The sequence below is a fragment of the Acanthochromis polyacanthus genome, chromosome 10 (assembly GCF_021347895.1).
Source record: "Acanthochromis polyacanthus isolate Apoly-LR-REF ecotype Palm Island chromosome 10, KAUST_Apoly_ChrSc, whole genome shotgun sequence".
Classification (NCBI taxonomy): Eukaryota; Metazoa; Chordata; class Actinopteri; family Pomacentridae; genus Acanthochromis; species Acanthochromis polyacanthus.
Window position 1 is genome coordinate 28,620,718 of NC_067122.1, and position 26,368 is coordinate 28,647,085.

At 39.2% G+C, this 26,368-nt stretch overlaps 2 protein-coding genes and 1 non-coding gene across 5 annotated transcripts; all 3 read right to left on the minus strand.

Moving 5' to 3' along the window:
* Positions 1-2,974: 2,974 nt before the first annotated feature.
* Positions 2,975-11,045, minus strand: pabir2 (PABIR family member 2). 2 transcript variants are annotated; one of them, XM_022202965.2, is made up of 10 exons: positions 9,952-11,045; positions 9,720-9,798; positions 9,577-9,630; positions 9,221-9,264; positions 9,064-9,118; positions 8,640-8,735; positions 7,249-7,334; positions 6,929-6,993; positions 6,208-6,304; positions 2,975-4,774 (listed from the first exon to the last, which is right to left on the minus strand). In XM_022202965.2, exons 1-10 carry the CDS (start codon positions 10,074-10,076, stop codon positions 4,636-4,638), a joined length of 840 nt encoding a protein of 279 aa, XP_022058657.1. In that variant the 5' UTR covers positions 10,077-11,045; the 3' UTR covers positions 2,975-4,635. The 2 variants fall into 2 exon arrangements, with proteins under 2 accessions (XP_022058657.1, XP_022058658.1); XM_022202966.2 differs by having other exon boundaries at positions 10,436-11,044.
* Positions 8,819-8,970, minus strand: LOC127535953 (small nucleolar RNA U109). Its single transcript, XR_007944899.1, has one exon. It is a non-coding gene; the product is annotated as a small nucleolar RNA U109 (small nucleolar RNA).
* Positions 11,046-12,611: 1,566 nt separating the features above from the next.
* On the minus strand, positions 12,612-25,918 carry hprt1 (hypoxanthine phosphoribosyltransferase 1). Of its 2 annotated transcripts, XM_022202964.2 has the most exons (10): positions 25,706-25,918; positions 23,218-23,324; positions 19,890-20,073; positions 18,227-18,292; positions 16,061-16,078; positions 15,886-15,968; positions 15,709-15,755; positions 13,738-13,814; positions 13,507-13,579; positions 12,612-13,371 (listed from the first exon to the last, which is right to left on the minus strand). In XM_022202964.2, the coding sequence occupies exons 1-9, from the start codon at positions 25,730-25,732 to the stop codon at positions 13,532-13,534; spliced, it is 657 nt and encodes a 218-aa protein (XP_022058656.1). In that variant the 5' UTR covers positions 25,733-25,918; the 3' UTR covers positions 12,612-13,371; positions 13,507-13,531. The 2 variants fall into 2 exon arrangements, with proteins under 2 accessions (XP_022058656.1, XP_022058655.1); XM_022202963.2 differs by having other exon boundaries at positions 12,612-13,579.
* Positions 25,919-26,368: the final 450 nt, after the last annotated feature.

The window sequence follows — 26,368 nt, forward strand, 5'->3', positions numbered from 1 at the left end:
AAACTCTCAAAGTCTCTTCTGCTGCAGGTTGCTTTGTAGAACTGTTCCAGAAAACTTCACTAAACCACATGGAGGGGCCTCAAGATAGTCGTCCAAATGAGACTGTACAAAAGCCAAACTAGCACAACCCAAACGCTAAAGTTTCCTGCAGTCTACCAGAGAACCTCTTTGAACAGAGAATCAGGACAGAAACTCTTACCTTCTGGACAACCAACATTGGTTCACAAACAAGAATACAGAATGTGTCTGACCAAAAACCTCTAAAGACTCACTACAGCCAAGATAAAGACACAACTCAGCTGCACCAAATCCACTAATCACTGCACACATTAGCACCATGTGCTAACTGTGGCTAAAGAACCACATTTACCAAGAGAACTATCCAGTACAAAGCCCTAAAACACACCAAGAAACACATTGAAGACGATTTTACTGCTGGAAGCTGAAAGCCAACACCTAAAGAACAAACTAAAGCAACGGAGCCAAACCCGGTTCAATGAAGTGAAGCAGAGGAAATGTTTGACTGCAAACATAAATCAGGAAGACAGTGAGCTGTTCAGGTGTTCCTGATAACACCAAGCAGCCACCTGGACAGCCAATAGGAACACAGCTTACTGGAAGTCCAGAGGGCTGGCTTAGTGAATTAAATTTAGTTTAAAGTTGAAGCAGAAAGTTAACAAAGAAAATTGAAAACTACCTTCTGACACCTGGAATCTCTGAGTTTTCACACATAGAACGTCTGAACATGTCAAAATGGTTTAGAACCTTCACTATAAAAACATCATAGTATGATGTCTTGCTCAAAAAACATTACAACACAGCTTTCTAGGGTCGCCGAGCAGTGACACAAAAACAGGACAAACACTGATTTCCAGGGAGTTAGGCAAGTATTTATTTGAAAGAGTAAGTTTACAACAACACAACCTGTGAGCAGAAAAATCACAAAGTCTGTCTTTAGTTCAGCTGAAAATACTAGTTTTTGTCTTTTTTATTGACCAAACTTTTCAGGAAGTAGATGAAGAATAATTAAAGCTCTCATGTAGAAGTCCAACTTATTTTGGATCCTTGTGGAGAGTTTAATCTTAGAGTTTGTAAAGCTGTTGAGTTTTTAGAGTCACATGGATTGTTTTGACATTTAATAACCGAGTCCTGAAATCATAGGCGCCAGTTTAGGGGGGGACGGTGGGGATGTGTCTCCCCCACTTTTTGTCAGGGGTCATTTTGTCTCCAACACATTCAAATTCTTCACATGTAAGCCGTTGTAAACCTAGTTATTTTCAGTAGTATAGAAAATTCCGACGCTCATGAACGCACCATCCGCACTCGGCCGAGAGTTGCACAGACACGCAAGCACACCTTCGTGAGGTTAAAAAAAAAAAAAAACGCGCAGATGCTAAATTTGCGCCTGTGCCAAGTGGAAGCTCCGACCAGAGGCGTGTAGGGGCAAAATTTCGGCCCGGGAGAATTAGTACTATAGCGGCCCACAGACCTCTCTACCTGCCTGTACCGATAGCTCAACAGCTTGAGCCTCCGCCTTTGGTGTGGTTTTTGTGAGTTGGAGCCCAACTTGTGGCATTTTGCTGCCGTTCTTCGACATTTTCTCAAAGTGCTGTGGTCTCCATCCCCCCCACTTTTAAAAACAAACTGACGCCCTTGAATCTAACAGCCTAAATTGTAAACAGTGGTGTAAAGAAGCAAACACACACAGGCATAGATTAGGACTCAAATTTCCCGGCTCATCTTGGAGGAGGACGTGTATCATTGACAAGGATGCAGCAACTCAGTTTCATTGAATTTCATTATTTTCATGAAAATTTACACTTTTACTGTCTCTTTATAGACAACCCACTGTGACTCAATGCTCACTTATTATTCACCCTGCTTGTGTTTGTATCTAAATACATAATAAATGTCTGCTTGTATCCCTGATTTCATGCTATCAGCATTTATGTGCTCATTATATGTCAATTGTGTATATGTCTAAGTATTTTAAATTATTTTTTGTCATGCTTAATGATTCAGTTCAATTTACCTGTTTCTTGTAATTGGCAATAAACTCTATTCTGTTCTATTCTATCACTGTGTTATATGTATATAACAGCCTATGGCTGTACAGAGAGATAAATATAAATTATTTGATTACCTTTACAATTAAATCTTTTGATCTATAAACATATTTTCTATATATGTATGTTTTTTTTATCTCTCTTTTTTGTTCATATAGCTATATATCTAATTATCCATCCATCCTCTATACACCGCTTTATCCTCACTAGGGTCGCAGGGGGTGCTGGAGCCTATCCCAGCTGACTCAGGCGAAGGCAGGGGACACCCTGGACAGGTCGCCAGTCTGTCGCAGGACTACATATACAGATGAACAATCACACTCGCATTCACACCTACAGACAATTTAGAGTAACCAATTAACCTCAGCATATTTTTTGGACTGTGGGAGGAAGCCGGAGTGCCCGGAGAAAACCCACGCACGTACAGGGAGAACATGCAAACTCCATGCAGAAAGATCCCAGGGCCACCCCGGGATTCGAACCAGTGATCTTCATGCTGCAAGGCAAAAGTGCTAACCGCTACTCCACTGAGCAGCCCCTATCTAATTATTTACAATGCAAATTTTACATTTATATATGTAATAGCATTATTCTATGATACATGTCATAATTATTTGTCAGATAAATTATAGCCACAGATTGCAAATCAATTGTCTGAGTAACAAATATAGAAACAATCTGGGTAAATGCAAGTTACAACTGTGGTAAAGAACACTTCCAAAGAATGAGGGGGATGGGAATGTATTAGTGTATGATGTGATAACGTGCGTCTGTACGGCTGAAAGCGTCCTGGAAAATAATTTCAGGGAAAGAGTGGGAACCCTGATATTACATCGGAGGGCCGATATTATTCGACATCTCTATAAATGAGTCTTAGTGCTCTTAAGAAAAACAAAAGTACAGCTACACAGAAATAATGAAATAATTTATTTAATCCTGATGTCCGCTACAATGGCAACCACAAAAGACACAAGCATGGGCAACGTGTTAGCCAGCTTGGCAGATTACAGCCTTTCCATCACAGACACAGTTATAGCATAATACCATTTGCTAAATTCATGCCCTGAACATTTCAGAAGATGATCAGAATTTTAAAAAAAAAACCATCTTGACAGCAGGGAAAGTTGATTGCTCCCCTCCCCCATTTTCTTTGTATAAAAGGAAAAAGACATTCAGTAAATTAACTGCAACCATAACTTTGTTTAAAGGGCACACTTCCATGAAGTGATTCACAATCACTTCCTTCTTGCACATAAACACTGAAGGCTACAGAGCAGTAAAGGGGTTCAGAAGGTACACAGGTGGATATGGACACTGAGGCCAATGACGACAAAGCAAATTTAGGTGCAAATATCACAGTGCAGGCGTAACCTCGACGTGCTGTACTCCTTGGTTTGTTTTGTCAAGTTTTACTTCTTTCCCGCTTAAGACTTACACAGGCTGAAACGACACAGGACTGATCATCCTGAGCAATAATAAACCATGGCAGAAACAGCAGTCTTTTTACTCACAATGTGACGGTGCCTCTTAGTTTTTTTTGCTGAATGTTCCAGCTGTCAGTTGATTTGGTGTAAATGACAACACAGAAGGTTTACTGGGGATAGAAACCTATCACCATCCAACTTTATAATAAACCTTTTTTTCCTCTTTCCTCCATAAATAAGAACACTTTGCCAGAAGAAGAAGGTAATCTTTTTCTCTACTTTATATCTACAAAAATCATCCTGACAAGAACACAGGATTACAGAGCAACCTTTAGTGTTGAAAGACTACCAGGAATGACCATCTTATTTCAGTTCTGATTCAACAGCCAAACTGGAGAGAAATTTTTTTTTTTTAAAAATCACCACAGTTCACAGCCTATATCATAAAAATATTCAGAATATCTGCTCAAAACGTAACTTCTCTTACAGTATAACAGGACATCTCCATAGCTGTACCCCAGAAGTCATTTCTCTTCCTTTACAAAGAAAGCTGTTGAAGACCTTGTGCCTACATTCACCTCACAGCCAAACTTAAAACAATGTACGACATCTGACATGGTTAATATGTACATAATTACAAACAAAGCAGGAAAACAATAAGTTAAATCTTTTCTTACAAAATCTGCACACTGTGTACATACAAAGGCCTGTGGACAGGAGATTTCCAGCACAAAAACAGGGAGATGTACATATCCATACAGTCCTTTTCTTTTGTGTCCAGTGCTCGATGTCCCTCTGTGCTGAGGGGGAACTGGTAGGACAGATGTGCAGGATAGCCACTTACAAACAATATCACTACGAAGCCAAGCACCATCCAAGATCCTCAACTAGCAGCTGGTGCTCACAGTGTCTTCAGTCATTCCCAGTTTGACTAGGCTCACTTCTTACAAACTCGTCCATGGCTTTCGTTTCCGTATTTCAAACCCATCTAGACCCTCTGCAGCCATGAAAACAGCCGTTCAGAAGCAAACTCCACTTAAAACTACATTTTGGTGAAGGAAAGGGTCTGAGAAGGTTCCCAAGAGAGAGAGGTTTTTTAAAATTCCCCCTACATTTTTTTTTAGTGTCTCTAGCAGTCCCCACGCTCATTTTGGGGACAAATCTTGGAGGGAAGCAAAGGGGGAGTTGCTGGACGAGGAAGGCGACACTCCTTCCATTTTGCCTGGCGAGTCGGTGGAGGAGCAGACGCTGCTGAGGCTGCCGTCCAGCAGATCTGGAGAGTGACTGAAAGGAGGAGAAAGGTTAAGTACCGTAAGTGTGCAGCCTGTCATAAAAGCCTCACCGAAGTAGCAACACTTCACCTGACTCACTTTTAAAAGCACTGCTGACTAAAACTTGATGCTTTTTTTTTTTATTATTTTTTTTTATTAGCTGATGATTAGCCTGGTTGCTTTTTGTAAAACTCTTGCCGGCAATCTCACTACATCATTTACACATGAAATTAGTAAAGTTTAAACATTTTATGAGCCTCACATTAAGGCACTGTTGAATTTTAGACAAAAATTGCTGCAGTTAGGCATCCCTTTCAACACGGCACAAGTCTGAACTCAAAAGTTGCCTGAACAAATAGCATTCGGTTAGCAACTGTCCTGCAGGTAAAAGAAGAGAGTCCTAATGTCACTGTGGTAGGGTTAGACATCCTTTCCACAGCTTTGCTTTGTCAGTAAATCTGTATGAGGACGGTGCACCCTGGTGTTTAACAAAGGGAGATACGTTTCATAATGAATGGATGGAAACTTCACTGTAGCCGCAAGAGAGAGGCTAACCAGAAGCTATCAGTTTTTACCGTCCAGTTTTATGGAATATGTGCATCAAGTATTACCGTCACTAAAACAGGAGCAAAAACACATGGCGAGATAAAAATGAGGCATCTTGCCCCATGTGGAGCCAGATTAGAGGAATATTTTATGTAGGATGTATGAAACACTACAGCATGTATGTCTTCTGTGTCCACATATTTAACAGCTAAATATCCTGTTAGCTAATTATTCTCTCCAAGTTCCTCCCATACACGGTCTGGTTTCTCTGCAATCTACAACAAATAACACTTTTTCAGCCTACTTAAGCTTGCTATATGTTTAGGTTTATTAGTAGCTCCTTCGACCTTCATGTATTGTCCAGTTTTGTGCAGATACTTGGCTCTCTGCATCACTGTGGCAGATGTGTCTGAATAAGGCTGAGGAACATTAACGTACAAGTGAGAGTCTCAATCAAAGAAGATTAAAGTAACTTTATCAGGCTGATAAAACCAACAATATTACATATCTCATAACTGAAAGAGGCATAAATAAGTAACAGTAAGATCAAATATTATTCTCCCAAACACTCTCAATTAAGTGTTTTTCCATCGTCTTTAAAATGTTTACTATTACTACTCCTGAGAGCTGAATTTATCTTGAACTGATACTAACAAATTCAGTCTCCAGTTTCCACTCAGCATCTCCAGTTCCTCACAAACCTTGTAAAGCTGCCGATTGCCTTCATTACCTTATCCAAACTGAGTAAGTGAATCACCTTGGATTTGGCTTAAAATCTAATTAAGCTAAACAAGCTTACCTTCATAATCTACAGCGTGGCTTCCTGCCAGCTGAGCAGTCACAGGAGAATTATTATCCAAAGAGTGTGATATGGGACATGCTGCTGTGAAAGTTTCTTACCAGGAACTGAGATCTGACAGGTTAGAGACATCCGAGGACAGCATGGTGGTGGTTCCCTGGAAGAGCCTTTTAGGTTGACTCTCCGTCTCCATCTCACCTGCCGAGGAAAAGAAACCGAAATTTAGAAATCTTTCTAGACCGAACTTCTGTAACTAACCCCAAAAGAGAGAACAGGATGAAACGTGTTTTACTGATATCATAGAATGAGACAGAATGGACTGCAGACCAGAGCAATGAGCAAATACCAGCATCTAGTGACCAAGAAAGAGTCATCATGGATCATAAATGGATATAAATTGGGATTTATAAAAACAAAAAGTGCAACCACAGACACTACATGCAAAAACAAAAGCATGTTCAACTCTTTTTTTTGGCTGTTACTGTTAAATTTGAAACTGCAGAGTTAAATTTACGGTCTCAAACGATTTGACGACAAGATTAATCAAGTAAGCAAAGCAAAAAACTTTCATGTCGTTGACTGAAGTTACCCTTTCAAAAAAGGCTACAAAATAAAAGTAGAAAGCCAGACCACATGAACAACTGGCCTGTCTGTTTTGAATCCTTTTGTAAGACATTAAAGAGAAAACAACTTGCAGTAAGTCTGAGCATGCTGCTTTAACTTTGCAACATTATCAGTTCAAACCATAAATTACATATAAAAAGACACTCTCTAAGTGTTTAAGTCAACATTTAAGCCTTTAGGAAGTGTTAGACATCTCACCTTTGCGTTTTATTGGACCGAGTATGCTGGCTCTGATGCAGTTGATTGGACTTTGACTCCGTCGGCTGAAGATCAGAGAAAACACTCTTTGTCAAACATTTTATTTTCAAACACAGAAACAACCAGTGGCCATGAGCTACTGTTGCAAATATACCTCTATAAAGTCTGTCACCTTTTGATGCTACATTTATGTACGTCTGAAGCAGCCATGCAACAGAATATTAAGCTTTACAACACCTCAGCAAATTTTTATACTAATAGAGAGTATGAAAAAAGTAGACTGTAACATTGTGTTTAATCATCAAAGCCCTGCTACTGACCTGAACCGCCGTGTTGGGCTGGGGATTGGACTGGGTGTTAGACCATTGCTGCTCACAAGGATTTGTAGTGAAGGAGAGAAACACTGCTGCTTGACAAAGGGAGGGGAGACAACACAGACAAAAAGGCAATGAGGTCAGAAATAGTTAATCAGCACCAAGACATAATGTGCATGACATTTAACTGGGACTAGATTGCAGATCAATTCAGGATGCACTGATACCACCTTTTGTCAGCTCAAGTAGAAGCACTTAACTTTAACATGACAATGAAGTGTTGCATCGTAAAACACACCCACAGCCTGGATAAAGTGTGAAGCCCAAGTACCGCTTAGCATATAAAGCCTCTCTGTGGGGTAAAACCCGAAGCACTCCATGACTCAAACTGATCAGAGACACTGGACTGGCACTGCTGCTCCAATCGTCAGCTTCAAGTCATGCAGCTTTGATAGTTCAGTATCTGTGACATGGTGATGGGTGGGAATCTCACACTGAAGCTTCAGCATGTCGAGAAAACGACAAAAGCCCAAATTATTCACAACTGACAACAGCTGCTTCAAAAGAGTAAAGAACTGCATAAGATCTTTGATGCAAAATGGATGCAAGGTTACTCCTGCACAGAATTTTTCACTTTTTGCCGCCGTTACTGTCAAATATGGACACACATGCTCAGTAGCCAATCTAACTGTCACGTCCCAAATCCCACTCTGAGCCAGGAATAAACCAGGGCTGTTGCAGTTTCCCTCTGATACTAAAAGCAAACTTCTTGAGCTCTGCGCTGTGCTAGTTCTTCGGATGTTTTATCAGTTTGCTTGTATTAATTGAACCATTTTCACTCCCTCTCATTAGCAGAGCCTAGTTTGCAGACTCTTTGTTATCATTGCTTCCCCTAAATTATTTCTAAACTCCTGCCGCACTGTTCCATCCCATCTACTTTCTCAGCACACAATAGGGTAACATTGTTTAGTTACCATTAAGTGGTATCAGGTGTGGTTGTATTGGAGTACTTTCATAAATATGAGTACATGAGCACATTAGCAGACCGATACTAGATATTAATATCCGTGCATCCCGACAATTAATGCCAAAATTGAGCAGGCAACCTAAGAGGCAAAATGTTTAGAAATCATTTGAATACTTTCAAAGAAATATTCTCATTTACAAACACTGATATCTCAAAATTGTTGAGAAGAAGTTATATTTGATCTCATTTTATATTAAACTAAGTTAAAAAAAAAAGCTGTAAATTGTGTTGCCTTCTGTAGGCCACAAAGCACACTTTATCCTATTGCAAGTTATTGGAAAAAAATGTTTTGAGGAAGCTATTGAAGCGCTTTAACGATTACATTTGTCTTTTTAGAGTATGATCAGGTACATGGTGAGGTCAGAAGTACCTTTTTTCCAATTCCTCTGGTGGGGGACGGGGCAGGCGACACAGGCACAAAGTCAATCCGCTTTGGAGACGAAGACTTCTCCAAATCATTGTCACTCTGAGAACACAACAGTACAAACACACAATGAAAGCCCTTTCAAGGTGCAGCAAATGTCTACAGAAATAACAGTAGAATAGTGTGAATGTGGGAGTATTATACTACCAACTCAGCCTGACCTTTATAGACCGGTGGCCCTGTTAACTCCCAAATGTTATGTTAATCTAGCATGTTTGTACTGGTCCACTCTATAGAAAAAGAGAGGCCAAGAAAAGCCCAGGGCCAAAACATGCATGGCAAAGTAACAACTTTCAAGTATCCAGAACAATAGGAGACATCAACAGCAGTGACGGGGACAGGAGAGACTGGAGTGAGGAGTCATTCTTACCAGACTGAGGCTTTCTTCCCAGGATTGGCTCATTTGCATGGCAGCTTGAACCTCCCTGTGAGTGCAAAAAGAGAAAAAGGGTAGTGAGTTAAGGCATTTTAGCACTTCACGTAAAACCAAGTAAATCTCTTCATGCACCACCTGTATTTATACTTACCGCTCATGTGCCGTTTCTCTGTTCATCACATCTACACCTTCTTCCTGCAACATCACACAATAGAGATAATGGTTATAAACTAATATTAATGACTACCAGGTTAGTCTAGCTTTTCCGAATTACACACCGTTTCTCACTTCACTGATAGAACTGAACTTTAACCAGCACGGTAACAATTTCCTCTGTAGGAGTCTGATACTACCAATTGATCAACTCTGTAAGATCGATGGCCCTGTGAACTCCAAAACGTGTCACTTTTGCATGTTTTTTAGACACCGTCACTCCCTATGGCTCGAGAGGGAGACAGTGGTCTGACATGCTCATTTTAAACATTTTCAAACAGCCCTGTTCCTTACCTGTTTTATCTGATGAAGTCTGGTGCTGGGGACGCGAATAGGTGACGAAGGGACCTGGAAAGCAGAACAAGTGTGGAGACAATTAAAACAATCAATACTGAGTAATTCAGATAGAAGTTGACAGAACTGATAGAGCACTGTACCATGTTAGGCCTGTTGACAACTGTAGTGCTGTTTCTCCGAATACGCAGGACTTCTCTCTGGAACACCTGGGAGTTATCACTGCAAACAGGAAATCACAAACTTTATATTACACATACTTGATATACGATGACAATACAATGTAGTTACTTTAATCGGTATATCAAAAAACACATGCATTCAATGATGTCTGATATTGCAGTAAATTATTGTAACTATATCATGTTGTTCAACCTTAAGCCATTTATCATGGGTGCACTGTTGGATCTCCTCAGGTGTCCATCGGTCTGAACTAAGGAGGATGGGATTTCCAGATCCAGCTCCATCTTTTCTTGTGGCATGACTCCTGAGTTGTTCATTTTTTGGCTAGATAATGCAGCCTGTCACTAAATCATTAACTTAAAATGGCCACCCAGCTCAGTAAGGTTACATTATTGATCCTAAAACTTTGTTAGCCTTACATGTTGTGAGTAAACATTACCAACCAGGCAACAGATCTGAGACAAACTAGCTAACACAACGTGAGATAACACAGCAATCTGCGAGGCCTTGTCGTCAGTTAAAGCAAATTAACGCTGCTTGTTAACCATAACAATGCTAAATCTACAATTCTCCATGCATAAATGAGTCAATTCTGCCCTGCGGTTAACGTTGACTGTAACGTTATTAGCATTTACCAACTTTCCTGGAGAATGGTTAGCATGCCATGGCTACATACCGCACAATGCCCAGTAACTGCTAGCTGCTGACCCGTTAGTCTGCTGGAGCAAAGCAGCAGAGGGTGACGACTGGAGCGCAACAAAACTACCGCAACATGTTAGCGCCTTAAATGAGTTAGCGTTAGCCAAACTATCCGCTGGTTTCTTCTGTACAAAACCGATGTCCGCCTCGAGTCCAACGTAGACGACGTTAAAACAACGACGTTACTACTGAGTGACTCTAATAACGCGAGTTTACCTCCTTGCTAATGTAAGCTAGTATTGTGCTCAAAGCTAGCTAGATGGTTCAGTCATAACCAACGGTCCAGCCACTTAGCACGGGAAGCTAACTAGCTAAGTTAGCATCAACGCCAATAGTCACAATGCCATTTCCAGAAAGAGAGGCCGGGTCACCCTTCCACTTCTTGCCCGTGTGTCTGAAAGCAACTGCGGCTCACAGAAGAAAGTAAGCCGGGTCTGCTGCAAATAGTCCGCAAAGGCTCTACAGTTTCATTTTGCGATGCTGCTGGGCGCCGCCAAGAATGAAACAGATCCCAGATGATCACAGAGGAGCTAGCTGCTAGCAGCAAACTTCACGCCCCTTTTAACGTTTGCGGACCCGTCCAATGAGACGGCTCCGTTCACCGGCGTGCTCAGGCGGAAGGAGGCGGACTGCATCCTCCAGCTCCTGGCTGTAAGCCATAGCTGTAAGCCCTCTTCCTACAAAACTTTACATCGATACTTTACATGTTTTCTGCAAAGACTGTGATGAAACCCTGTTTTATTTCTTTGGATTTGTCGTTTATATGTAAACTTTCAGAGGGATCAATAAATAAAGTGAGTGACCTGAAACAATAAAGCCTCATTCTTCCTTAACTTTACAGTAATTCTGGCCCCATCCTGTATTTACTCATGTAAACTTTCACAATGAATGAAAAATATTTGGTCACTTTATTAACTTTTACATTGTAAATAATAAAAGCAAATGTGTCATCACACTTGAGCAGCAGCTTACAGATGTTGCAGCAAATAAATTCACTTTATCCAATTGTGTTTTTCACTTTTTGTATCAAACTGATACCAATGTCAAAGAATAGCAGGTTGCTTCCAAAACGTGCAGCATTAAAGGAATAAATCAGATACAGAGACTAACTTATATACATAAACACCAGTATGGCTCAGGATGATTAAGCGAAAAAGTAGAATTCTGGAGAAAGTTGCACAAAAAGCTAATAACGTTCTTGCTTCCAGCAGGCTACATGGCCATTTATTAATCAAATTACAAATTATTTGGAAAATCAGAAAACACAGTGTCAATGTTGAGATTTTTTAAAACTAAATCTTTGGTTTCTGGATGAGTTCAACTCTTGTATTGTTAGTAACAAAACACTGAGCAGCACTTTGCAATTTTTTCTGCAAAAAACCCCAACCCTTTTGGATCCTGAACACCTTTGCTGACAAAGAAGCCTTATGCATGTAACTTGCAGATTTACAGGTTATATGACATATTTACAGCAGCTGTTCCTCATCATAACAGCTGCAGAAAACCTTGCTGCTAGTTTTAATCATCTCAAATGAGTAGCCTTTCTTTTTAGGAAAGACTTCAGCATCTGAACATTACTGTCCAAGCCTCAGGAGTAAGCAGAGATCAACTGGTTAGGGTAAACCTGGGTCAGGTTAAGCACCAGAAGACGCTACTGGTGAGGGTTAAGTTCAGGTTCAGAGAAACACATCAACAAGTAAACAGACTTTGCTTCCTCTATAATTTAATCCTAAGACTGGAATCTAAGTGCTTAGTGTAATAAGCAGCCAGTACAAATAAAACAAACATGTGAGCATTCATCAGCGTTTGACCAGCAAATGCTTCTGTGTTTTCAGTCAAAACACATTTTTCTAATCAAATCAGATGACATCAGGTCAAACATGCATGATTTTCATGATGACTAAAGAACTTGTTTACAGCTGATTCGATTCTTGAAAAAAAATACTTCTTTCCAGTCCTAGACATGATGCAAAACACAAATCAAATCACTGAATTCTTTTCTGAGGACACGTTATCTATGTATTTATCTATCTATCAAAGCTGCACTTCTCAGTAGTTTTACCACAATTTGGACAGAAATTATTTAAATCCTCCAAATATTTGGAGTTAAATTGAAGACAAAACTTAGTAGTAACATTCACTCGTCACAGGAGGAGGGATTAGAACATTTAATGGCCGGTGCTGCAAAGTTCAGGATTACAGAATTAGTAAATGTGCACATTTCTTTTGGTGAAAATTGACAAAAGGGGGAGGGAGTAGTTAAATTACACATGTAATTCATTGATAGTTTGATACAGATTTCAAACATATGATTGAATAACTTTACACTCAGATCATGTTTTTCAGCATTAGAAGGATTCTTTTACAAAGAAAGTGGATGCATCTAAAGCTTTTGGTTGGACACACATATCAGTAACACTCATACATAAGATGATATTTCATCTTCAGGACACCAATGTGTGTTTAATTAGGGAAAGCAGCCGACACTCATGTTACCTTTCTACACAGTGTATCTGAAGAAAACCATATCACACAACACAGGCCAATAGAAAAGTTATGTTTCGTCCCAAAATATACATAGAGACTTCAGGAAAATGTAACACCCTCTTTATAAGTCCCCATTAAACAGCCACTGAGGGTCCCAGGTGAAATAACAATGACATTCACAGGAATATTGCATAAAATAGGATTGTGGAAATTTTATAGTAGCACAAAAATTGTGATCTTGTACTTTCAGCTAGCAGCATTGCTCTAAATAAATTCCTCCACAGCTAAAAAAAAACAACTAATGAGCGTGGGAGAATAAAAGCACTAAACTAAGTTCAGGTGAAGCTGAGCTCCATGCAGTTTAACCCAGATGTGTTGTCTCTAAGGCAATCGATAGAGAAAAGGTGAATCCAGTACGTGTGGCCACTAAAACAGAGAAGCAGGATTATCACTTTATCAGTGTATCCTCAGGGACCCTGAGCAGGCTGAGCATCTTCTTATCACATAAAGTGAAGTAATAAAATATAAAATGAACAGCAAAATGAAATGATAAAACCATACATTTAAAAGTGTTACAGAGGGCTCTTCATGCCTTGTACTTCTCCTTCCCTGTTTCACTAATGACGCAGATATGCTGAAACAGAAACAGAGCATCTTATTATTGATTTACATCATTTGTTTGACTGGATTTTGCATTAATCTGACCTAATATTAACACAAAGACACATACTGTTTGAAGAAAACTATAAAAGCTGCTTAAGTAATTTTTCTTTATTGATCTGAAATACTTACATTTAGATCTCTAAAGTACTCGTTGTAGTCTAGTGCGTATCCAACCACAAATTTGTCAGGAACCTCAAATCCTACAACTGTGAAAAAGAAAAAAAACAAACAATAAATGTGAATAAATGAGTTTCTTATCCTTGGCTTTGACATGTTTAACATCCTAGGTGTTAAACATGCGGCCTGCAGGCCAAAACCGGCCCTCCAGAGGGTCCAATCCAGCCCTCAAAGTGTAAAAATGACAAAGAACACATTAACTGCAGATTGTAAATTAGTAAAACTATAAATTTATAATCTTTACCTCACTATGTAACCTGATTATACTCTAAAAAAAATAAATGTAATCCTTAAAGTGCTTCAATATCTTTCTCAAAACATTTTTTCCAATAACTTGCAATAGGGTTAATGAATGGAAGTGTGCTTTGCAGCCTACAGAAAGAAGCACACTTTATAGTTTTTTTTTTTTACCACTTTAGTTTGATTAACTAGACCATGACAAGTTGCTTTGATCACAAAGTAAAATACTAGACTGTTTATCCAAAGTTGTTTAAATCAATCCACTGGACTTTAAGAAAGTTCCTTGAAGACGTTTCACCTGGGTCATTCCGTGTGGTTTGACCAAATGGTGGTTGCCACACCATTTTCAAATTAGTCCTAAATTTGCATGCCATTAGACAGTCACAAAAGCACTTTCTATGCAAAATTGTAGGCCTGTAGCTCAAATAGTTTCTGAGTTGTGGGGGTCTGAAATTTTCAGAATTTGGGCTATAAAAGCCTCGCCAGGGTTTTATTTGCATCTTTACGTGGTTATTTCTCAGCCTCTAGACATACCAGAGAGCTGTAAGTTGGTAAACAAGGCCTCTGCATGTAGCTAGTGCCCCACAAACATCCCCAGGTGTTTCCCTACACTCTGCAGGCCGTGGGGGCTTGATAAAAATGCTAAAAATTAAGAAAAACCTACTCACGAGTGGGGTTTGGGACCTTAAAAGTACTAGAAATACTACACAGAAGTGTTCTAACACCCCTGGGTTCCATTCTACACAAACTTGTGTGATAACTTAGCAAACTGGAGCTTTCTAGGTACCTCAGTTTGGAAAATATGAGCTCCCAAAGTTGGACGAGATTTTTAATTGGCTATTTTTGGTGGCAAAAATCTTAGTGTGGGACAGGTACCAGAGACCCAAAATTTTTCTACAAGACAGTTCCATCTGTCTTCTATCACTGTACAGAAAAGCAGCAGGGTTATATTTGTAGTTACTGAGATATTCTTACTCAAAATGGCACGGGTAATGTCAAAATCGTTTTTTGCTTTTCAGTACTTTAAATTGGGATACAAGTATTAGTAGTCATTCCAATGGTAGTATTATGTATATTTTGTTCTTTTTGAAATGTTAGTTGTTAAAGGTGACTACCTTCAAAAAGTGTCATGCCCTTTTTGTGTCACAAGGTCTAGTTTAGAGCCATACCTGTAGATATCATGACATGTTGACACCCATTTGCAATGCATACATGTAATTAGAACATACACATACAAATTAAGACCTTATCTAACAGACTAAAATAACTTAGGTATAGGTTATTTTGCGTGTAACATGACATTGTACAATTAAATTTAACATGTTTAATCCCACTGCACTGATACTGTAAAATTCAACATTATTGTTGTTATTTTTAAATTAATCAAGATAATTCCTTAAATATGAGTATTTTCAGAATGTATTTTTTTGCACTAAAACAAAGTAAAAATTTGGAGTTGTTGTTATTTATAGGTTGCTTTGCTCTGATTTTACTGGTCCGGCCAACTTGAGATCCAATTGGGATGTATGTGGCCCCTGAACTAAAAGGAGTTTGACACCCCTGCATTAAAGTACGCACATCCTAGTTCGAAATGACAAAATTTTGCAACTATAGTTTGTCACAAACACTATACTGAACTAATTAAACTCAAGTCTGTTTAATATTTTCTGGGCTTAGACTCACAGTCTGGTCGGTAGCCAACACTCCTCGGTGTTCTCTTCACCAGCAAACTGAGGATAAACACCGACAAGATTATCAACATTTTATTAATATTACTATTATTTATCACAGTTTTTCAGTGAAAGTACATTCAATCACACAGACCAACAGCTGTAACAGTATTTTGCATATGTACATTACCTTGCTACTTTAACCATTTTGGGATTGTACTGTTTGAGGAGTTGCAATAATGTCTTCATCGTCTTCCCTGTGTCGATAATATCCTTAAAACACAGGACGAGGGAAGCTCATGTCAGAGGTCTGGGAATTAAAAGCCGCCTAGTTTAATATATAAAAAAAAAAAATCTGTACATACCTCCACGATCAAGACATTCTATGTAGAAAAAAAAAGAAAGGACAATTAATTAGAGCAAATACACACGTGGACAAAATTGTTGGTACCCCTCAGTTAAAGAAGGAAAAACCCACAATTCTCACTGAAATCACTTGAAACTCACAAAAGTAACAATAAATAAAAATTTATTGAAAATTAAATAATCAAAATCAGCCATCACTTTTGAATTGTTGATTAACATAATTATTTAAAAAAACAAACTAATGAAATAGGGCTGGACAAAAATGATGGTACCCATAACTTAATATTTTGTTGCACAACCTTTTGAGGCAATCACTGCAATTAAACGATTTCTGTATTTGTCAATGAGCGTTCTGCAGCTGTCAACAGGTATTTTGGCCCACTCCTCATGAGCAAACAGCTCCAGTTGTCTCAGGTTTGATGGGTGTCTTCTCCAAATGGCATGTTTCAGCTCCTTCCACATATGTTCAATGGGATTCAGATCTGGGCTCATAGAAGGCCACTTTAGAATAGTCCAACGCTTTTCTCTCAGCCACTCTTGGGTGTTTTTGGCTGTGTGTTTTGGATCGTTGTCCTGTTGGAAGACCCATGACCTGCGACTGAGACCAAGCTTTCTGACACTAGGCAGCACATTTCTCTCCAGAATGCCTTGATAGTCTTCAGATTTCATCGTACCTTGCACACTTTCAAGACACCCTGTGCCAGATGCAGCAAAGCAGCCCCAAAACATTACTGAGCCTCCTCCATGTTTCACCGTAGGGACAGTGTTCTTTTCTTCGTATGCTTGCTTTTTGAGTCTATGTACATAGAGTTGATGTGCCTTACCAAAAAGCTCCAGTTTGGTCTCATCTGTCCAAAGGACATTCTCCCACAAGCTTTGTGGCTTGTCAACATGCATTTTTGCAAATTCCAGTCTGGCTTTTTTATGAGTTTTTTTCAGCAGTGGTGTCCTCCTTGGTCGTCTCCCATGAAGTCCACTTTGGCTCAAACAACGACGAATGGTGCCATCTGACACTGATGTACCTTGGCCTTGGAGTTCACCTTTAATTTCTTTGGAGGTTGCTCTGGGCTCTTTGGATACAATTCCAACGATCCGTCTCTTCAATTTGTCATCAATTTTCCTCTTGCGGCCACGTCCAGGGAGGTTGGCTACTGTCCCGTGGGTCTTGAACTTCTGAATAATATGAGCCACTGTTGTCACAGGAACTTCAAGCTGTTTAGAGATGGTCTTATAGCCTTTACCTTTAAGATGTTTGTCTATCATTTTTTTTCGGATGTCCTGGGACAATTCTCTCCTTCGCTTTCTGTTGTCCATGTTCAGTGTGGTACACACCTTTTCACCAAACAGCAGGGTGACTACTTGTCTCCCTTTAAATAGGCAGACTGACTGATTATGAGTTTGGAAACACCTGTGATGTCAATTAAATGACACACCTGAGTTAATCATGTCACTCTGGTCAAATAGTTTTCAATCTTTTATAGAGGTACCATCATTTTTGTCCAGGCCTGTTTCATTAGTTTGTTTTTTTAAATAATTATGTTAATCAACAATTCAAAAGTGATGGCTGATTTTGATTATTTAATTTTCAATACATTTTTATTTATTGTTACTTTTGTGAGTTTCAAGTGATTTCAGTGAGAATTGTGGGTTTTTCCTTCTTTAACTGAGGGGTACCAACAATTTTGTCCACGTGTGTATTGAACTCAATGGGAATGAGACATGACTGTGGTTGAGTCTTCATTAAACAGGGAATGACATCTGTAAGAGGGATCCATAAGTGACGGAGGTAGGGAGCAAAACAAGGAGATATTTCTTTAAAAATACGCATATGTTGGCTGACAGAGGAACTGTTTTGTTTCTCAGTCCTACAGGCGACCACATAAGTCACTAAATAATCTAGAAATTTTGTCTTCATCACTCTGTGAAAGCAAACAGCATAACTAACATGTATTTTATAATCAAAAAACACATTTCTGACTGTTTTATCAGTTCATTTAAAATATCTGTTCATGATGAAAATAGTGGCAACAATGAACAGGACATAAACAAAGAGCAATAAAGCTAACTCGAGTTAGTTCAACTTTGGGTTGATGGTTATTAATATTGATGGCCATTTCAGCTGAACAGCTTTATGTTACAATCATTGCATTCTCCACAATTCTCACCTTCCCCGTCAGAGTAGACAGGTCATCTCCACCGATTACTTTGATTTCACCTGTTGACTGGTCGTTCTGTGAAGACAGAAAGAGAGAAGAGTAAAGTGAGCCTGCATGTTTCACGTTACATGTCAAAAAACAAATGTAGACAAAATATGTTGGTCACTGACGTGCACACTGCATTCTGCATTTGCAAAGTTGTTTTTTTAAATGAGGCACTGTGGTTTCGAGCATCGCCGATGTGTCCAAACACTCATTAGCCTCTGAAATGTGATAACTGTGGCCTCCAAACAGAAGTGGCTGGTAGCTCTCATAATATGTCGTGCAATTAACTGTAGCAAAAAAGGAGGACGCAACTGAACATAATTCAGCTTCAGGCAAACCTCAGATGATGAAAAACAAATTAGGAAACATAATAAAATATGAAGTGTATGATTGATTTGTGTGTTAATTCAATAAAGGCTGCAGTTTTGTCTGCTGCCATTTTTAATCTCCTGAGTGAAGTGGAAGCCTAAATGGAGATTTGTATTTATTTTTACTCCGCCAAGGAAAGCAGAGTTATGTGATGATCGGCGCACATCTGTCTGTCTGTCTGTATGAAACATTACTCAAAAATGGACGAATGGATTTGTACGAAAATTTCAGAGAAGCTCAGAAATGACACAAAGACCAAGTGAAGAGATTTTGGCAGTGATGCAGCTTATAGTCTGGATCCACAGATTTGTAAAAGATTTCTGTATCACTGCAAGATAGTGGCAGTGTCACTGTAACCATGACAACAAGTGAACACTATGTCAGCTGCCTACTGACGATCACATGACTGCAATCCTACTACAAATAGACTGCTGTGGACTTAACGGGACATATCCATTGGAAATGATACGATTTAGTATCCGTACACGTACAAATGCATAATACGCATCTGTGCTCAGCGCAACTTCATTTTTTTTGTGGGTACATCGGTATTAAATGGTCACTTTCTATAGTGCCGTGATTTCTGCCACAATTTTTTTTCCAGATTTCATTGGAAATGATACGACTGAGTACTGCACCCTCTGAGTGCTTTTCTTGTTTAACATTACATTTAGATAAACAGCTTCATGTGGGTGCAGTAGGTCAGGCAGCTGATCAGGATGTCTCTGTGCACTGTGGCTTGTTTCCCTCATTGTATTATCTTAAATCAATTAATCAACTCTTCCACGTGTAAAAAGGTTTTTGTAATGTTGCAAGCATTTTTTCAAAAGCTTTACTGACCTTCAAACTTAAAAAAAGCAAATTGTAAATCGATATATAAAAACAAATGTTTCTAAACTTTAAAACAACAAAATAAACACACTTTGCCCACCAATTTGCCTCCTACTGTGGCCTTCCTACACGTTACTGCAGATCACAGTACTGTAATCAGTGTGGGAGCACTCAAACAACTCCTGCTCATCGTATGTATATATTTACTGGTGCTGTGGACATTGTAAGCACACAAGAAGTGGTGGGCAGGTTGACCCTTATTTTTTCTGCTTTTGTTTTGCTCCTTAGCACCACCAGCTGTTGATCAGTGGAAAAGTGTGAACATGTGAATGTGCGCTTCAAACATACAAACAAAAAGTGGCACATATTAGTAATCAAACCTGTAAATTATTATTTTTTTAAAAGTATATTAAAACAGATGGATTACGCAGTAGCTCTTGAGGCGGATAAAGTCCACCGTCATGGGGATGGATCGGTCACTGTTCCTGTTCAGGGCCTTGATGTAATCAAGCAGGTCTGCGAAAAACTTGTAGCCCCCTTTGAGCACACAGAGGGCGACGATGTGATGTCCACCCATTTCCTTCATGATCTCTCTTGCCAGTCTCTCCGTCCTGGGGTCACGTGGGAGGGAGGGAGGGAGGGAGGGAGGGAGAGAGAAAGAAAGAGAGGAGAGAGTCAGCTCAGTTTTCTGCTACAGTCAGCACGAGTTCCCATTTCCTCTTTGTTCGAGTCAGCAAGCAACACTGTCATTTCTAAAGCATACCCGAAAGTACAGTATTAACACCTACGATACAGTTATAGAAATGACTCAAAAAACTCGTGCTGGGCAACAACTAAAATGCAAAAATTGTGGTTAATCGTATTGTTATACATAAACTTAAATAATGAATTTCTGCACTTTTATTTTGAAAGTGCTGCTATATGAACAAAAATACAGTAACATTTGGTTTGCAAACACTTTAAACAAAGTGCTTTTTAACAGCTGTTATGCCTTTAAACAGTAGCAGTTAAAATATTTATTGTAAATCTCATCCTAAACATGAATGTAATCAAATCAAATCAAAGTAAAGCTATTTGCCACAGCAGGGCATTAACGTTTTATCTGGTTTGTTTTACCCTCAGAGTCCAGAGCCTCAATCATAACATTGTAACAGGAACCTTCCCAGCAACAGCAAGTTACATCTGTATTCTTATCTTTTCTGCACAGATACGAAAAGAAACATTTTTCTTTTATCAGGGAACAACAGAAACAGTCTATGCTTTGGTGACTATAGTCCTGTAAATGGGTCGCCTACTAGTGATGCAGGTTGAGGCTCATATGTGCCGTCATTCGTTGTGATCCTAAACACATTCTTCAGACTGACATCTTCCACAATACTAATCCGAATACAGTCTGTACCTAACTACTTCTCTGTGGCATTTGTTTGCTTGTCTTGTTTTAGTTTATCTCTCTTTGTCCCTCCACTGTTAGTTTGACGTGATGACATCAATCCCAAATCCTGATCAACATTCAGCCTTCTGTGACCCATGGTTATTCTATCTGTGGATTCAGAGCCAATGAGCAACGGACTTTCACAATAATAATAATGATTAAAAAAGAACTATGTTAATGTACAATAAAAAAATTGTCAGTATTTATTAATTAACGCATTAATGCCCAGCGCCCAGCCCAACAAACAACACAAAGTCAAACAGTTATCTACATAAAAGTCACAAATGAAAATAGAAAAGAAGAGATGAGGTACTCTGCTACAAGCTGGCTGTCTACAGTAGTTGGGTGGTAACAAAGAACGTAACACCAAGCTGAACTATAGAGTGACAGGCTGTAACTTATTTTGAAAGAAAGGTGTACATAGTAGGGGTAACAAAAAGTGAGGTAGTTAAATGCAAAAGAAAACGTGTGCTACAGAAATAGAAGAACCCAACATAACCAAAAGTGAACTTGTCTAGGGGTCGATGTTTAACAAGTAAGAAAAATAAAAGGTAACTAACGTATAGAAATTACTTCACCAAAGAACAGTGCTGTAGCACCCCTATCTGAACTAACAGTGAATCTCTGAACTGCCAATACACCGCTCACTGGCATTTACTGAAGTGCAACTTAACCCATTTAATCCCACTGGCAATAATTGTTGTCGCTCATTTTTCTTTTAATTTTTATTCTCTAAAAGTGTTGTTTTGGCTTTGGACAGCTAATACTAGTTTTAAAATAAAAGGAAAAGTTGTCTCCTCTAAATTGCATCAATGTCATGTAACTGGTGTGAATGGTCACATGACTAGGCTTCTTTACTTACTGTGTGCACGGACGGAAGGAGATGTCTGCCTCAAACTTGTACAAGAATAATTTATTTAAATGCCTTAATTAACAGATAAAACTGAGATATTTTGTACAGAAATTTTTGAAAGGGTCTACTACTGATAGATAATGAGAATTTTATGCCTGCATGCACCTTTTGATCATAACAGCAACATTTGTTGCTGTGCGCACAATCCATAGTCCAATACATACATACATAGTCAATACATAGTCCATCCAATAAACCAGATTTTGTGACCCATAGAGGAACTACAACAGACAGCATGAAAAAAACTAAAGCAGACCCTGTTGATTTGTTCCTGCTGATGGATCCTCTAACTCTAAGGCTGTTCACAAGATGATGCCATAAACAAAACAGCTATCAGTTGCATGAAAACATTACGTACACTCATCTTCTGGCTATGATTTCAGTGTTCAGTAAAGAGTCAATCTAAGCTACTGCCACAGTGTGAATTTATTTTATATTTGTAAACTATGGTCAGTTCTTATTTTGTAAGATCAAACACTGTTAGCTCTATGGTTATTTAACTGTTTTATGAGACAGTGAAATGCAGTAATTACAATGTTGTCAATTTTAGTTCTCTTCAGTATGCACTGCCATGGTATCTTTATGTATCTCATAAAGTTGTGAACACATTTATAACCATACCTAGTTATAATATATTACACATATTAGTGTTAATCTTCCTTTTTTTAAAGTGTGTAAATAGGTCAAACTGAAGAATTTCTGTAAATTTAGACTATGTGGTTTCCCACCGGTAACAATTGTTGCCGAATATAAAAGCTACATTTGCACGAACAAAACCAACATAAAATGCAAAACTTCATACATATTATGTGTTAGGGAAGTCTAAGGAGTAAAATACATGCACTTATTTTGCGGGAAAAAAATTGGGATTAAATGGGTTAACAGACTGACAATTGTAATATGTCACTTTTTAAGACACCAGAAAATAACATGATCACTTAGTAAACAACATGCAGTTAAATTTGAAATAGTGTCCAGTTCTGTTTTTTAGTTCAGGTATTTCCTCATTGCATGTGTGATTTAGGACTGCATTTCCTCAATTTATATGTCTTTGAGCCATTCATTTATAACATGATGTTGTGGGCGGGGGACTGTTTGTATTGTTTTATTGCATTTAAAAAAAAATAAAAAATTTTGCCTTTTTATTGTGATAGTCTCAGTGAAGAGTGACAGGAAATGGGAAGAAGAGTAGGAGGAAGAAATGCAGCAAAGGGCCGCGGGCAAGAATCGAACCCAGGCCGCTGCGTCGGAGACCAGCCCCTGTACATGGGTCGCCTGCTTAACCCGATGAGCTATACGGGCGCTGTTTTATTGCATTTTATTACTTTCATCTGTAAAGCACTTTGTGTTGCATTTTATTTGTATGAAAAGTGTGATATAAATAAAGTTTGACTGAATGTGACAACCCACCTGTCCAAGATGAGTCCATGTGGGATGTAGACCTTCTCCAGGTCAGCAGCGTAGTGCTTTGGGATGCAGAACAGATCCAAGTCATAACCCTGCTCCTCATCGCTGATCTGGAATAAAACACAGCACAAAGGGGTTGAAGAAAAGTCTCGGGAGGGGGGCGGGTGTATTATTATTATTATGTAACAAGGGACACGGGTCATTCATCTGACACAGGGCAGTAAGAGGTAAAGAGGACACGGTTAATGGTGGTCTACGTTCCCATGTGCTTTACTGCCTCAGGCAGTCATCTGCTGCAAGTCACACATCAAACAGCCACCTCTATTCTGTACAGATTAGCGAGCGACCAGAAATCTGTAGGAAACACTCAACTAGAATTCCTCGAAAGTTAGATTTTTCCACTTTAGAACTCATTAAAGCGTGAGTGAATCCTTCCTTAGTGGCTCCAGGAGGTTCTTCCAGGTAAACATTTGGTCCAAATAGCATCATCATCCAGCAAACAGTCAGCTTTTATTACATTTTGTCAAACCCAATTATGTGCTGTAGTTCAACCGGCATGCCACAAGAACCCAAATAGCATAACTGGTATCATGTGACAGCTGGTGAAGGGCTTGGGGGGGTTGTGGAAATGATGGGACAGACCACAGCAGAGACAGTGTTTTTTAACAGTGCAGAATTTTTTTCAAGTCAACAAAATCTTTATTAAAGAGAGAGGGGATAATATTGTCTGCATGTCACATGTGGTAGAGCTGGAATGAAGCTTTTTCCTTTATGTCTGCCAAACTGGAAAACAAAACAAAACAAAACAAAAAACAGGGCATCTGTTTGGTCTAAAGTCTTTCAGTTACAGATGATGACTGCAGATACACAGCGGCAGACGAAAACACTGAAAACAACCCAGTGAATTAACGTGAGGTCAAAGGAATGATGATGACTACAATCTGAGCTGGCTAAGTCTATGTTTGGCAATGCCTCAGTGCAGTTTCACTTGAAATATAATACAGGAGATGAGACTCTCCACTGTGTTTAAGTAATGTTTTAGCAAAATGTGCACTCAGCTTCACTATCTGTGCCAGCAAATGTTTCTGCCAGAGCCAATCACAATTAATCACAAGTGCTGGCCATGTTTTGGTAAATGGGGCAAGAGTTATTTATTTACAAATTCCAGTGTAAGGGTTCCTTGAAGCATGGCCAAGTACATTACATATTACAAAATACACACAGACCCTCTGAGATAAGGCCCGGTGCTCAAACGGCAATAAGATCAATACTTACAGAGAAAATACGTCAAACATTTCTGTGTGGCACATTTCTCAATCTAAAATACTGATATTTCAATTCACAGAAGGTTAAACTGACACAACCAGAACCCTTCTTCTGTCTACGGTGTCACATTCACAACACAAATGTAATTTTTAGGCATCCATTCTTTGATACAAATTGTTCATGACGCCAACAAAACCCTTTTTAATCTTTTTATGCGCGTTCTCTTCAGATTGTTAACTCCGCTAAATCTCATTCATTTGCCAGATGGTGCAATTTATTTGATTTTCCATCGAGAACACAATCAGTGAGCACAATGAAACAGCTCATTTAGAGTTGAATAATATAGATTTAACATGCATTCTTGCTCCCAATAGCGTTTTAGGACACAAAACTAAGAGTTTTGTTTTGATTTTTGACCTTTGGATGCACGTTGGAATCTTCTTTTAAGTGATCACAAGAACAAAAACAACATAGAGCTCAATAATTTTGAAGGACATCCTTGTGTTTGCTATAGCTCAGAAGACAATACAATAACTGATAATTAACATACTATTTATTTGTTCTTTTGTATGGACCTTGAGTTTGTTAAAATAAATAAATAAATAAATATTGATAAAGCAAAATTGCAAATGATATTGCTATATATGTCGAGTGTGTGAGCTAATCATGCTGTGGATTGACAATCAAACTACACTCACACCTTCCATTGAAAGTAGTGTTGTGACCCAGGTCTGGACCAGGCTGTCAGCAGTAATTTACCACAGTTACACACATAAACACAATAGCTTGTACTGTTATTTGTAGTCCATAACGAAGAATGGCGCGCTCGAAACACGACCCCTCATTTGTGGCTCGTGGTTCCGGCTGTAATTGTGTGCTTTATTATCGTGTAACTACTTTAATACAAGCTGTATCCATGAAACTCGTAAGATTTTTAGGAGTCCATCCATCAACAAAAAGAAAAGAGAAAGAAACATCTCTTACGTCACTAACGGTAGAGCGCGTGTCTGTCTCCATAGCCACAGGCCACGCTGCTGTGATAAAACACACGTTTATCTTCACCTTCACGTCTAGCAAAGATGAGAACCACACCGGCAGGTAACTAGCGGCCTTCACTGTGTCTTTAGCTAACATGGTGAACCCACGTACAGTGTGTTATTCCGGTGGGCACGCAGAGGTAATCTCCGACCCTCTCCGTCTCGGATTTCACTCCGGGGAAACTCACCACAACACAGGGGCTGGATGTCGCCATGTCCGCGTCGCTCCCTGCCGGTTAAACTTCTGTCTTCTCAGCTGGAGGAGACTCGGACGTATCTTCGGGGTTGTTCTTCACGGACTCTTCACCCTTATGTCTGCACACACATGGACGCGGGCGACTGCCAGACGCTCCTTCTGTCTCTTCCGGACTGCGGCTCTACTGTACCTCCGCTCTGCTCTGCGCATGTGCGAAAGCAGTCAATCACAGGAGCAGCAGGAGGTCAGCCCCGCCGCGTGGAGAGCTGTTCTGACAGATGTGGAAAAGACACAAGAACTGTAGCAAAAATGATGATAAAACCGATTTTAATCATCCCTCTATATGTTACAGAGCACTTACATACCAATGGAACACATTAAGAAGCTGAACAAGAAATACAAAGAAAAAAGACAGAAATAAATTTAAAGATATGGCATAATTAGATTACATTAGATTCAAATTTATTGTCATTACACAGAGTACCAAGACAACGAAATGCAGTTTGGCGTCTAAGCAGAAGTGCAAAAGCAGCAGTAGAGTGCAATAGTTACAGATAGATAGATAGATGGATAGATGGATAGATAGATAGATAGATAGATAGATAGATAGATAGATAGATAGATAGATAGATAGATAGATAGATAGATAGACTTT